Source organism: Sceloporus occidentalis, unplaced genomic scaffold (assembly GCF_023333645.1).
Source record: "Sceloporus occidentalis isolate IW3139 unplaced genomic scaffold, rSceOcc1.0.p SCAF_26, whole genome shotgun sequence".
Classification (NCBI taxonomy): domain Eukaryota; kingdom Metazoa; phylum Chordata; class Lepidosauria; order Squamata; family Phrynosomatidae; genus Sceloporus; species Sceloporus occidentalis.
The window spans coordinates 4,109,780-4,124,792 of NW_028317006.1; the positions used below are offsets into that span (position 1 = coordinate 4,109,780).

At 39.2% G+C, this 15,013-nt stretch overlaps 1 protein-coding gene across 1 annotated transcript in view; it reads left to right on the forward strand.

Annotated features, from left to right (window-relative positions):
• The first annotated feature begins 5,640 nt into the window (after positions 1-5,640).
• Positions 5,641-15,013, forward strand: part of LOC149300029 (multiple C2 and transmembrane domain-containing protein 2-like) — a 50,320-nt gene continuing 40,947 nt past the window's right edge. The window contains exons 1-3 of the mRNA XM_089485510.1: positions 5,641-6,123; positions 9,583-9,648; positions 13,074-13,173. Of these exons, the coding sequence (XP_089341636.1) occupies positions 5,641-6,123; positions 9,583-9,648; positions 13,074-13,173 (649 nt within the window). The remainder of the gene's footprint in view (positions 6,124-9,582; positions 9,649-13,073; positions 13,174-15,013) is intronic.

The following is a 15,013-nucleotide window of genomic DNA, read 5'->3' on the forward strand; positions in this document are numbered from 1 at the left end:
AATGAAATGTATGTTTCTCTTTGTAACTAAGTTTGTTTTTGTAAATCTATGCTTTTGACACCGTATTAGGCTGTTGCATATCAACTATAAAAATCTAAACTTAAAAAAACATCCACGTAATTTGAGGAGCTTGTGGCTACAGTTGGACAAAAGCAAGGTTCAATACTATACTATGAATGCACATGCAATTTTGAGTTGACTCATTGGAAGTGCCTGCGAGGAAGCTGACAGATGATGAATTAACTATGTTAACACGGCTTGCTTTACTGAGGGAAAGGCATATGTCCATGAAGAAGGGCATCGTTTTCTTATTTATCGAATCTTTATCATCTTTATGTCAGACTATCATTAAATGGGCAATAACACATTACGGTATTTGCTCTACTATACCATGGCTTCCCCTTTGGACCATATTGAAAGAAAAAAAGATAACCCAACACTATCGGGGGGCGGGGGTCAAAACTTAATATGTATTTCATGTGTGCAAAATATCACCTGCTTATCAGAGGCTAAGAGCTGAGGAATAACACATGCCATGATGCTTTCTCAACCTTAAGTAAGGTAGCTTGAGTATCATGGGATATGTAGTCTACTGCACTTTGCCCATATTTGAACCAGCTCCTCTCCATAACTTGTGAAAAACAGCACAGGCTGATAGGCAGGAGTGTGAGACATTTGCTTTATGAACGTTATTCTTTAGTGATAGGGTCACGTGACCTGTGCCTACGTGTTACCGCATACTGGCTTGCAATTCAGAGTCTTTGAATGCATATAATGTGTCCTGGGGCTATAGTAGGCAGTGGAAATGCAATATTGGAGGATCTGCGGGTGGATCTGAGGTCTGAATAACAGGCAAGGTCGTTTTCAGGGGAAAAAAAAATTGGGAAATCAAGCAAATACAGTATATTGACAGGTTAATTAACCCACTTAACCCCCCCCCCCCAAGGTGTGTGTGTACAGATCTTGATAATGCCAGGTATCGGTATATCAATATAAGCAGATATTTTGATAGCATCACGAAATAGTATATTTCTAGTGTATAATACACCAAAACAAGACACGCAGTCATGCAAACACGTACAAGCCACCAGGAACTCCTGCCTCAATCTCAGAGTAATTTGACTGTCAATGGGGAAATAATAATGAACTCGCAGCAACAGCCCCGACAATTATTTAATTACTTGTGAGTCGTACGAGTTGCTGCCAATTCTGCACACGCCGGTTCATAAACCATTCCCAAAGACTGACATCAGACTCGGATACACCAAATGACTCCAAGAGGCCAACAAGTTATTGGATTTTCCCAATCTGCTTTTATTTTTGTCACAATATCTTTTTTGTTTCTTGGTAAACATTTTGCCATTGAACTGTGAAATGGCGAAACTGGAACCTTTATTCCAATGGTGGGACATTCCTGTGGGGAACTTCTGCTTAAGGAATTTTATTTATTCATTTTATTTTATATATTTTTGTGAGCATTTGGATACGGATTCTTCCAAAGTACTTTAATATGCGTTCTTCTTTAGTGAGGCTGGCAGAGACTTTTTAAGCAGTAGTACAAACTTCGTAAGTTCATGGAAGACTTTTTTTACATTGCAGCCCAAGCTACAACTTCCTACAATGGTTATTTTAAAAGAAAATGTATTCTAAACTTCATGCTATATATTGACCACCCTTAAATACATTTTTAGGATATGATACGGCAAATTGACTGTTTGGATTTTTTTTTTATTTTTTTTTTATTTTTTATTTTTTAGCATGCATGCAGCATCTTCCCACGTATTTGAATTCCAGCCAAGTAAATAACTTGACTGGCGGCACTTCTCTTAACGATCGGTACAAATATCCGCACTTGCGGTTTTTCTAAAGCTAGGCTCCCTTTCCTGAGGCGGTGTGACGGCAAAGCTAAATTACTCTGGTAGCCTTTCCTGTTGAAGAGGAAATTTTGGGGGTTTTTTTTGTTTTTGTTTTGTTTTTCTTATGGCTTAAACAAGGTGGGCAACATCAGGGAAAATCCGAAGGACTCTTTCTCACCAATTACTGATCTTGTTCCCATATAGACCAAAATCCTTAAGTTGGCCATCATATATAACTTTACTACTTATTGATTTATATAGCACCATCGTAGCGGCTTTGATGAATCTTGTAGCCAGGTTGACAGAACGCTGGAGTTTATAGAAAATCACCACCAGCTATGTAAATATTGAATTATGTTTCACTACTATGACGTTGTGAAAATCTCAAGATATATACCTTAGGTTCATGGTTGAATCTGAAAAAGTGGAATGTGTTTTTGTTTTTCGCCCTTTGTACAAATTATATAACTCCAGTGACGAGCGATGACAAAGTTCATGTGTTTGTCCTGTAGATAGTTTTTTAGAGGTATGTTTGATTGAACTTTTCTGTGTCAAGTTCACGACATTGTCATACTTTTCTGTACGGCTAGCGTTTTACTAAATATAAGTTATTGGTATGAGCAGAAATGGTGTCCTCAGTTTTTGATTTGCGTGCATAGTTTTAACACCATGAGTTATGTTGTAAAGGCGCATTCCTGCTGTCATATACTCTGTAATGCATGTTACAGGTGCACGGCCTGTTCTGCAGAATCTCCCCAAATGTACAGTATTTGTTCCTTTCCCCATCCTCCATCTAAATGCCATACAGGGGATCTCTTCAGCCAAACGCATATCCCTGCACGTGATGTAGTCCCCTCCATGAAGGCTGCGTGTGAGGTGTGGAAAGCCCTGGCACCGATTTCAGTGGGATTTCTGCCATGGATTGGCGTTTTGTGAAATCCTCACGGTGGCAAGAAATGTGGAATCATGGAGGAAGAGGGCAGCTTTTGCAGCAGGCCTGCAACTCTTGTGCCAGATGAGATCATTTATACACGTCTTGGTACAACGTGTATTAAAGTACTCGCAGATGGTTGAGATGATTCGGAAGTGTTTTTAATATGCGTTTTTTTTTTGTTTGTTTTTTTTTAATAGTTGGGCATGTCGGGTACATAGGACTATAATTGAGAAAAATGCATTTTTGTTTTTATGTGCCAACCTGACCTCCAGTTAGGCACATCTGCCCCAAGGCTTGCTACTCTGCCACCCAGATATGTCTTATACCCCCTATATGCCCTTCTGCCATGGCAGTTTCCCCCCTCTAAGACTGCATAGTGGGTGTTGTTGTTGGGGTTTTTTTTTTGTTTTTTCTCGGTAAACCATGGGAAATGCAGCTGAGAGGAACCCTTAGAGTTCACGAATGAAACCCCTGAGTTACTGCTGATGTTACCGGCCTCTATTAATGGATGGTAACACTTTGACCACATTGATGCGGTTCTCGGTAACATTGTACAACTATGTTCTGCTCTTTGGGCAGATCTGCCACTTCCTCAAACAGTAGGTTTTAATGTGTGATTATTCCTTTGTTTAGTTATATCTCACCCGTAATGAGGTGTTAAATCGACCCTTACAAAGGCTGCTTTAAGTAGAGGATATCGGAGCAGAAAACTGGTTAGGTTTATCAGGTCACCCTTGAAGAGCTTTTGAAGCAGTTTTTATTTGTTGTGGTTTTTTTGGTTTTTTTTTTTTTTACTGCTGTATAGCTATCACTACTAACATCAAGGCAGTGGGTTCCAAGACTGTATAAATTTATCTAAAACGTTTCATCTCATCTCCTTTTTATTATGTTATGACAAGTACTACAATAACATAGAAAAACATCTTACCTGTAGGTAGCACCCATCTTAATGCATAAAGCAAAGTCCCTCAAGAAGAGACTCGATGACATTCTGTGCCACGTACAGTAGAAAAAGTAAATCTAAATCCTGGGGGCAGTGAAGATTAATCCTGTATTTATTTATAAACGTATTGTGTCAGTGTGCTGTGAGCAAGTCTGTATCTATGAGTTCACTATGGAGTATCTGGGGGGTTTAAGGCATATGTGGGAGGCAGTGTGGCAAGCCTGGGCCTCAAATGTGCATAACTGCAGGGGGGGGGCAGGTTGGGAAATAAGATTCTTTTATTCGATTAAATTGAAAAAAATAATCGGCCAACTAATAGATTATGAAAATAATCGTTGGTTGCAGCCCTATATTTATACGTTATAAGTTATCTTATTAGTCTTTTCCCCATGTTACAGACATGAAATGTTTACTCTGTACATATACATGGCTTGTACATTCATAATAACACAATTGTAGTACGCAGTATAAAGTCAACATTAAGATCAAGCACTTGTCTAAATAAGTTTGGTTATTGTTTGTAAGATGTTATACCACGAGAAACACTCAGAGCTCATTTTGAGGTAGATTTGTCTATAAATGTACGGTATATATTATGAAACAGAACTAGTAGAACTTGTGATGGTCTGGTAATTAATAAGTGTTAAGTAGTATCATCAAATTAGTGTCGTCATTTTCCAGTATTAATGTGTATTTTGTAAATTTAAGTGAGATCAATGCTTTAATATGCACTTCATATTTAACAGTCCCTGGTGCCACACTAGATTGTCTCTCATCCAGTGTTCCGATCTGCCTTTGCTGGCTCTCAGGATCTTAGATCTTTCTAAGCTTGTTTAATGCTGTGACGTGACGGGCATGTCATTGGTCTTTAAGGGGTTAATGCATCTCTTAAATAGATTCAATCTCTCCTGTACTCCATCTAAAGAGGTTCAGGCTATAGCTGGTGTAGGTTACATAACTGGGCTAGCTTGCCTGGGACCCTGCATGTTCTATAAGTGTATTTCAAGTTGGGTGACCAACTTAGTCCATTTCAGGTCAGATTGGGACTCAAAATATGGCAGCCCGCTGTTAGCTGTTTTTGCTACTGGAACATTTTCTCTAGATGACTGGGACATTCTCAATACTGTATGGCACTACACATCTGTTCTAATTAGATCATTCACTAACAAACACGCGTCGTGCTAAAATTCCAACCCTACACAATTAAGTGTTTTCTTAACATTTGTTTTCTGCTAATTTTTGGCCTTGAATACATACTTGTATGTCATTAATACACAAATTAAAAAGCAAGAATAGAGGCCTGTGGTACCCCATTTTCAATTACAACACCAGAACAAATTCCATTTATAACTTTCCTGCTTCTTATATTTTAACCAGTGTTCGGCATTATTGGGCACCCTGATGCCTGGAAAGAAAACATAGATGTTTGTGTTTTTTTTTTTTTTTTTTTTGTTTTTTTTTTTTGCTTTGCTATGGATGGCTTGGCCAAGCATGCTTCTTGGATAAACGCTCTGTGGCTCTGTGGCACATTCGTTCTCAGCCCAGGACGTTGAAAAGAGAAACTGTTTTACCGGTTGATATCCACCCTGTGCTATTTGTCCTGGGTCAACATTAAGCATGATATCTTATCAACAATACTACCTATTCCCACCAAAGACTGTGTAAACTGCCTGTATTCTAACAAAGAATGAGTAAAAACAGGGGGTTTCTGTGAAGGGGAGCAGCTGGAATTTGTGGATTTGGCTAAGGCATGGGTAGAGATGACTCTCTTTCGGAGCTATTAGCGCTACAGTACTTTAAACACAGGATGCGATTCCTAAAAATTACTTACAAATGTGTGTCTGTATTTACTCCAGGTTTAAGTAAATTCCAAGTGGGAAGTGTGAGAAACTCCTGTATTTGCAACAATGGAGTTTGATAAACCGTCTGTCTGGGGATCTCTGAAGGAAAAGACACGGCCCCTACTTCAGAACTTAACAGTCCGAAAATCCAAGAGAAGCTCACGGAAGGTATTGGATGTTCGTAAAAGGCAGTTCTTGGGCCACCGGATGAGCGTTTCTGTGCCTGATATGATGGACATTGGATGTACAATTCAGGAGGAGAATGAGTACATGGAGTCTATGGTTTGTACAAGTTCTGTTTCTAACAGCCGTTCCTCCCCAGTGATGTCCCATAGTAGACAAAGGGAATACATTAAGCAGGCCAACGAAACCAGCACCTGGACGCAGGAAGAAAGTGTACGTGTGGAAATCACAGTGACTGAGACTGATGTGCTGGACTGTTCAGACTTTGAAACCCAAGAAGAGGAGATATATGGGGATGAGAAGAAAATCCTAGAGCTGATGAAGAAGGAGTGCATGGGTGATTATTTCACTGATAGAAAAAATGAGGTATGGTTTTGTTTTTTATGCATGACCTGTTTTTTTGTGTGTATATATGTATGTGTGTGTGTGTGTATATATATATATATATATATATATATATATATATATATATATATATATATATATATATATATATAATTCCTTAGTAGAAGTTAATACTTTTTACTGGGCCAACATAGAAATTCTAATGTGTGCTAATGTGGCAAGGTATATTTTTGTTTAAATTTATAAAACCAAGGTTTACAACTTAAACATTCTTTTTCAGAATTCATTATATTTTTTGGCAAAGGTAGATCAGGCAAACAAACAAACCAAAAAAACCTACAATGTTATTGGAACATGTGTGAGTCATATGTGCACAAGATCTCCTCATCCCCGGAGATGGTTTGGGAAGCTGTTTACTTAAATTGCTCTTATGTAGGCCTCCAATACTTCATTTTGGTTTAGGATTGTAATGAGTAAAATGTCAATAGCCAAGATCCCCAGTCTTTTCCTTTCCTGTAGTTGTTGACTTCTTCTTCCTGCATGCCACATGCCCATGGCTCTACACAGGAGTTACCATGGTCCTATAGTAAGAGAAATGACCTATTACAAACCCTGGAGTGCCCTAAGCCTCATCGGAGGCATTGGCTAACATGAGAGATGATTTAAGACACCTTGATTTATTTTTGCTGGCAATGCCCTTCAATGGGCAGGCTGGCAGATAAATAGAACAGCCTTTACCACTTGTGGTAGGCAATTTTAAACATGCACTAGAGAACCCATAAAACCATAATAAATCTAAAACCATAAATTAATCAGGAAAAATGGTCGGAGTAGATGGGCTGATGTTCTACATTTCTATGTAACGATAAAAAGGGCATCACTTTGCTCTCATTTGGCAGCACAAAGAAATGCCTTTACATAGTTTACTATGGGAGCTGTATAAATAGTCGCTATTTCTAACAATGTATGGTAACCAAGAGCAGTGGTTCTGAACCTTTTTAGGTGTCATACCCATTTGTGAAAAATCTTTTGATTACCATGTTTATTGGCCCAAACTTTAGGCTTGTGCAGGATGAGTTTGCATAAAGAATTTTGTATAGTTAATAGGCTACTTGAGGTGAACGCCACTGGTTAAGAACTGCGGACCCAGCGATATTATTTTTTACTTGTGTGTGTGTGTGTGTGTGTGTGTGTGTGTGTGTGTGTGTGTGTGTATGTTTAGAGATGGTTTTATACATATGGACAAACTGGCATAAGATCTACAGTTGTTTGTTCTCACTGCTCAGTGTTCTGTTTGTAGAACAGAGGTGTAGGAACCTTGTGTTTCAGCCCCTTAGTCACATAAAGACCAGCGTATGTCAACAGGCAAAAGGAAATACAATATATTGTCTTTCCCTGGAACTAAAAGCACATTTGCAGAATGAAACCTTTCGAAGCATCTATCCAGTGTATGTCTATATACTCTAACTACAGTAGACGAGATTGAAGAAGCAGACAAGGAAGTTGCTTGTTAAGCAATCTACCTAACAGGATGTGCATTGTTCTGAAATCAAAAGCCTAAGGCTTATTAGGCTTTATCAAGTAAAAAAAGTATTAAAGTGCTGAACAAACATTGAAAATTTAATAAAATGGCTTTATTGTGATGTTTGGGCTTTCTATGATACTGTTGTTGCTCCTGCATAAATATGAACATGCCTCTGAATATGCTGATGCTTTCAGTTTGACCTCTGTTTCAGTTTGGACTTCGTTATGCTTCACAAAAACTTCCCTATTATAATATAACATTGACCACAATAACCAACGTTTGTGTTCCTAGAAACAAAAACGGACTTGGTTCATTTCTCAAATTGCACTATGCACATTGCAGGACCAACCTTTTTATATCTGCTGGTATCTAGGTCAACTAAAACTACTTGCGACCACCAAGAATGTACTAATAAACAAACCATAACCATCAAGGTTGAATGATGGTGCTTATTTTATTTATTATTGAGACTAATAGGATTCAGAGACGGTTCAATAGGGGCATTTGCACATCTGAGATGACTGTGCGCTCCCTATATAGTTATAGTTTATATTGGTCTGTAATTACAAAAACATAATCAAAAAAATTATTTTATAATAAGATGTGACAAGGCAAGGAAATATGTTTTTTGTTATATTAGCTGCGTACTTAACCAGGTTTTTGCGTGTTGGATAGAAGTGAAAGCGTTAAACCATGACCATGGTTGGCAAACAACTTTTGTCCTGTGAACTACCTGACATGCTGTGACTACCCCTTGAGCCTGTGCCAGGATCCCTGCAGGGATCGGCTTTCTGTCCTGTTGCTTGCTGGCTGTATGTTGCCCAGTTCAGCTCCATCACGAAGCCATACCAGCTGTTCAGTCATGTAGGGTCTGGCATTTAAAGTGCCTAGAACAGAGGCGACAACAGGCTTCCAAACCAGCAAAATATCCTGGCATTCTTTAAGGACACCAAAGCCTGTGAGCAGGGCTGCTGTGATTTCATCTGTCTAATATGGACTTCTTGAAATGTTAATTCTGGATTTTCTGCCTATGTGCTGCATTGTACAAGGAACATGCTTGTAATGGGAATTCTCAAGCTGCCATTGCTTTATTCAAGACCATGATGCAAAATTGTAAGACTCTGTGTAGACATTGTTAGTTTGTGTATGTTTTGCTGTTTCCCGTGGCTACATTTAGACACTGATAATCCTTTTTTAAGTATGGAAAATCCTTGTTGCCTACTTGGCAAAGTATGGAAATGGGTCACAAATTGGCCATAAATATAAACTTAAAAAATTGTGTCCCCTGCTAATTGTTTAAAAATAAAGACGCAGAGGCTCGGCACTTAAATACTAGGGTGATTTTATTTCACACAGGCAACGTTTCGACACACAGGTCTTTCTCAAAGCTTGAGAAAGACCTGTGTGTCAAAACATTGCCTGCGTGAAATAAACTCACCTTACTATTTGAGTGCTGAGCCGCTGCTTCTTTATTTTTGATATATTGAAGGACTTGGTGGTACCCTGGCTCGTGCACCATCTCATTACTGAGTGCTGTGTTCCAGCCTTTGTTTCTGTCCTGCTAATTGTTGGTTCAGCAGCTGTATAGACTCTACCCATCTACACAACCGTATGCACATGTTGGATCCAGTATTTGCTGATTATCATGGTACTATATACACTTTCTAGGCAAATGTACAAAATAGTCTTAGAAACGGCACATGGATCACATAAAATTAATGGTAGACTTTTTAAATCCATCCTAACACATTCGTTCATAGTTGATAAATATTTTATTGGACGGATACTTTTATATGGTTGAAGTTTGCATGGACTGGTAAAATATGTAACTTAACATTAACCATGCATGTGAATGCACAAATTCTCTGCTACGTTCTTAGCGTTTTGTAGAACAGGGTATGAAGATCCTTACTGTTTTTAAAGTTATGATTTAAGTTATTTTTCTCACTTCCTAGGATCCTTCAGGCACTGATCTGAACTCATCTCTGTCTTCACAGCATTCAGAAGAGCTGGTGGTAAGTGTCCTTATGCTTGGCTGTCTCAAGGCCATCCTTCTAATGGCAAGATTGTGCTATCTTATGGATCTCCAACAGTTAGAAAACACCCTCAATCATAAACTGAATGCCAGTTCTGAATGTTAGACAGGTAAAGAGTTAAAATGTGACCAACCTGTGGCTCTAGAGGTTGTTTAGGAAAAAGAATAAGACAAACTCGCCCTAGCAGACTATATCTAGTTGTTTTCATGCACATTCCCTTTATTGATGTTGTGGCTTAGTGCACAAGTCATCTAGGATTAATATGTTTATTCTATAAGGATGCAGGCTTAGAAAACCATGAGGTGGGGTGTTGGCTTCCTGGAATTCAGACATTTCTACAGCAAACTAGTGAAGGGCTAGAGCTGCTGACAATCATGAATTGGGTACAAAGATGACCAGCTGTGCCTAAAACTGGCCTGACTTTCCTGGGTCACTGTAAAGGTGCATTCTCACATATAGTGTATTGTTGTGCCTAGTACATTATACTTCCCTACCAGAATCACATGACTGCCTTGCCCATCGGCAAAGTACTGTTGGTTTTCATTGTATAGGCATGATAAGTAATGAGTTTGACGTGTATGAGAGACCTGTTGAACAAATGTTTTGCATTTCCTGATTCAGCTCTATTATTTCTTGCTCGTAATATGTTCTGTGCAATGTACGCAGACATAGTTAGTCTGCAAACAAAAAAACCTTTTTTGTTTGAACATGTGAATCTTTCGGTTGAAACGTTAATGGAAGGAGATACAAAACTAAAGGGGTGCCTCAAAATTTACACAATAAATTGATGTATTTTATATAACTGTAAAAAAAGTAAAAGTATAACAAAGCCAAACGTATATAAATGTCTAGCCGTAAAAGGGTGTTTTTTGATTAAGGATGGAATTTACTCATAAGGTGTAGCCTCAATTATAACGAAATAATTGGCTGTTCAGTTTTTTGTTTTTATTTTATGACACCTGTTTGTTTTGTTATATTTTTAGCTGCTACTCTAATCACATTCCATGAACAATTATGCTTTTATTTATTAAACAGCTCCCCCTATTGTAACAACATAAGTAGTTGGTTATATCTAGCGTATTTATGTATATATTTTACCTAATTGTGGATGTCCTTATGTGGTTATTGAAATCCTTTTCAGTTGTTTTCACGGAAGGTGAATTTTTAAGTAATTAAAAAAAAAAAATCTGAAATGCCCCTGTCTTAATGTAGTATTCCATCCTATATTATAAACACACCCGGGAAAGTTTTTTTATATTGCATAATGTATATCCGGAGATGAAACCTTCCCTCTTGCTGGAACCCAGACATGAAGTGGCACCACTGTCAGTTCGCTTTGCCCTCCACATGTGGGTTCTCCCCAGACATTTTAGCTGGAATATCCCTTGCTTCTCCCATCCTATAAGCCAACACTGGGCTCAAGTATATACTTCCCTCTTTAATTTTAGCTATAGATAGGTCACTTCAAGCCTCAACAAATAGTAGGAAAGGGATGTTTTTGTTTATAGCACATCCAAGGGAATTTCATGGCTGAATTTTGTATTCTGTTGTAAAGTACAACTGTGTACCTGAAAGGACAGCTTCAGAGTTTGTGAGCCAATAGATTGTTGGCTCGTTATGGCAAGCTCCTCTTCTCAGTCTGTACCAGTATGTAAAAAAATTAATAAATTATATATGGCCAATAAAAAATATTTTACAACCCCCCCCCCCCATATCTTTTTATCACAGCGCAGTGGAATCTCTCTGTGCGTGTAATACCTACTGAACATGTCAGCTGTTTGGGCAGAAGCATCAGCCATCTGATGCAAAAAAAATGTATCTGCCCTTCTCCCAATGCAATATCAAAATGTTGATACCGTATTTGCTCGATTATAAGACGACCCTGATTATAAGACGACCCCCCAAAATCTGAATATTAACTTAGGAAAAAAAGAAAAAGTCTGAATATAAGACGACCCTAAAGGAAAAAAGTTTTACCAGTAAATGTTAATTCATGTAAACTATTTTTTTAAATAAAAGCTATGATTGAGAAAAATATTTTTTTTGTTTTTATTTCCTTGTATTTTCCAACCTGTCCCCCAGTTACGCACATCTGCCCCCAGGCTTGCCACACCAATATGGCACTGTGGCCCATGATATGCCTTTTAACCCTCTATATGCCACTGTGCCCCATGGTATGCCTTTTGACCCCCTATGTGCCACTCTGCCTCCAGAAATGCCTTATACCCCTATATCCCATTCTGGCATTTAGGGGGTTAAAATGCATATTATGGGGCAGAGTGGCATATAGGGAGGTATAAGGCATTCCAGGAGGCAGAGTGGCATTAAGGGAGTTAAAAGGCATTGTATAGAGCACTCTGCCTCCAGAAATGCCTTATACCCCTATATGCCACTCTGGCATTTAGGGGGTTAAAAGGCATATTATGGGGCAGAGTGGCATATAGGGAGGTATAAGGCATTTCAGGAGGCAGAGTGCTCTATTAAATGCCCCCTTAACGCCACTCCAGAAATGCCCTATGCCCCCATTTAACACACACACACACACACACACACACACACACACACACACACACCCTCTCTCCCCTCTCAGCCCTCTCTTACCGGTGCTTCCAGCCGGGGCAGCAGGTTGACGTCGCCTTCCGCTGCAGCCGGAAGGAGGTGGAGTTGGCAGGGGGGGGTTTGTATGCGTCCGTCGCGTATACTTTCCCCGGCTGTCAGAGATCAGAGTTCCCCGCACCGGTGCGGTTCCGGTGCGGGGAACTCTGATCTCTGACAGTCGGGGAAGGTCTACGCGACGGACGCAGACAACCCCCGCTGCTAGCCACACCTCCTTCCGGCTGCAGCGGACGTTGTCTACGCGAATCGCGTAGACGTCAACCCGCTGCCCCGGCAGTACAGCAGGAAGCACCGGTAAGTGTGTGTGTGTATGATGGGGGGGGGTGAGACAGGAGGATCCAGGTCCCCTGCAGCGGTGGGGGGATCTGGATCTTAGTCTCCTAATCAGACCTCTATTTGAGGTCTGATTAGAAGACGACCCCGATTAGAAGACGAGGGGTATTTTTCAGAGCATTTGCTCTGAAAAAAACCTCGTCTTATAATCGAGCAAATACGGTATATTATCCTCACGGCATATATGAGAATATAAAAAATGATGTGGGCCTAAAACCTTAGCACAGTCAATAGAACCACTGTGGTTTTTCTTTGGGCTTTACAACCCAACAGCAGGACTGCTGGTGCCACAAGAGGAGACTTGGAAATGGTAGGAGCCAACATGTGAAGCTGTGCTCCAGTTGCCATGTTGTAATTATCTTGAAGCATGGGGCATGTTTGTACGTATACTCGTATACTATTTTTATATATGTATGAGTATCTTGCATTATCATTCAGATAACATTATTCATATTTTACAGGGTTTTGAAGACAGTGTGAGCAGTCTTTCTGGTGTTATGTCTTATCTCCTTACCATACATTTACAGGAAGGTCGGAATCTTGTTGTAAGAGACCGTTCAGGTAAAGCCATATTTCCCAATGTTCTTGGTGGGCATCAAAGCCTTAAAAACGCATGTTTGGAAAAACTATATTTCCTCAGATTAAATTGACTATAGTCATTAAACAGTTGCATGTGTCTTTCGTGAGCATGGTCTCAGATGGCTTCCAGAAAATTATCATGTTGCATAAGTATTTAATAATGTGGCTTTATAAATAAAAGTGTATGTAATGGACTATGTTCCCTGCTGCTCCCCAAGGGCCAGGGACTGGTTTTATCTAAAGACCCCAAATTATCCAAAATGTTGTATCTCGCAAATGGGTTGGCTGGTTGCTTGTTAAAACTCTCCTTTTCCACCATTATATCGGTAAGTTCTAACATGCAGGACGATACCCTTTGCAGATCCTTGCTCAAGAACCTAATTTGCTATTCCAATTCCTCTGTTTCCAAGCAGGGAGAGAGAGTTTCTCGGTCGTAATATTCTACATGTAATTTTTTTATTTTGTTTTTAACTTGGGTAAGCTATATGACGAGGCTTACAGAGAATTGGGTCATTCTAGCTGCACGATAATAAAGTTAAAAGCGCCTCCAGAAATACTTTCATTGTGTAATTGTCTGCCTCGAAGCTTGTGCCATACTGTGTTGCCACGTGTGCTTGTTTTGTTAAAGGCCCTCTGATAACCATTTAAGATACTGCTATGCATTACCTTAAACCGTGAAATGATACATAAAGTATAACCTTACATGGATAATCCAGATGGTATACAAATAAAAGACCCAGACATAATCATGATTATGTAAAAAAACAAAAAACAAACACATGGTAAACAAATTATAGTGTAGTATGTAATACAACTTAATGATGGAGGTGAAATACTAAGAAAGCCCCTTACAAGATTAAGGGCATCGATATGACCGTATAAAAGTGTGCAGAAGGGTCCCTCTGCATCAGCCAAGACCTCCTCTAGAGCGTCTGCCACTCTCCATAACAAATCAGCTCTTACGTAAAGTAGCTGAGAATGGGTTATCCTCGTGGTTGCTGCAGTTTAGATTCACTGCAAGAGCAATCCTCAACTCAGGCTCTGTCTTCGGTTAGTGTATGTAACTTCCTACCGTATGCTCTGACGCATAACTAGGTTCTTATTTGATGTCCTCTGATAGAAAAAGAAAAGAAAAAATCTTTAAATCTTGTATTTCCCTACAATTTGTTCATTACAAGTGTTGGTACGCTAGTGCGTGTGTGCACAGACACATAAGTAGAAGTGCCTGAAAAGGGATGTAGGTGGCTGCCTGGGAGGTATGCCAACAGTACAGTTTTGTGAAAAGCAAATATCATTTAAGCATAGATTCCCCTTTTTAAAAACATGCTCATTTTCTGTCCAATCAGGACAGTGCAGTTTTGTCTGCTTAGTTTGTAAAGGCTGTTTGTTACCCTCTCTCTTGTCACAACTTCTGGTTTGAGAAGAAAAAAAACAATTGAAAGGAGTGCCCAACCTCAACACCTGGGTAATGACACGTTCACTTGGCATTACCCACTAAAGGTGCGGTACGTTATTAATGCCAGGTAATCTTGTGACCACCTGATTCAGATTTTAAAACCTTATGTAGGTTTTTATTTTTTAATGTTGGCATTCTTCCTTTGGTAACCCAAACTAGTAAGGGGCTAAAACAAAAAAATATATACAGTATATACATGTTCCACTTCATGTATATGGGTTTTATGAATGTATATGTATAGATAAAGATACAGTGTATATATAATACACACACACACTTTACACTTTTTTAACTAGCACCATCTTGTGGAAATGTAAGGTTTTGGAAAACCAAGATTTACCTTATTTGTTTTGCTTTGTTTTTCCC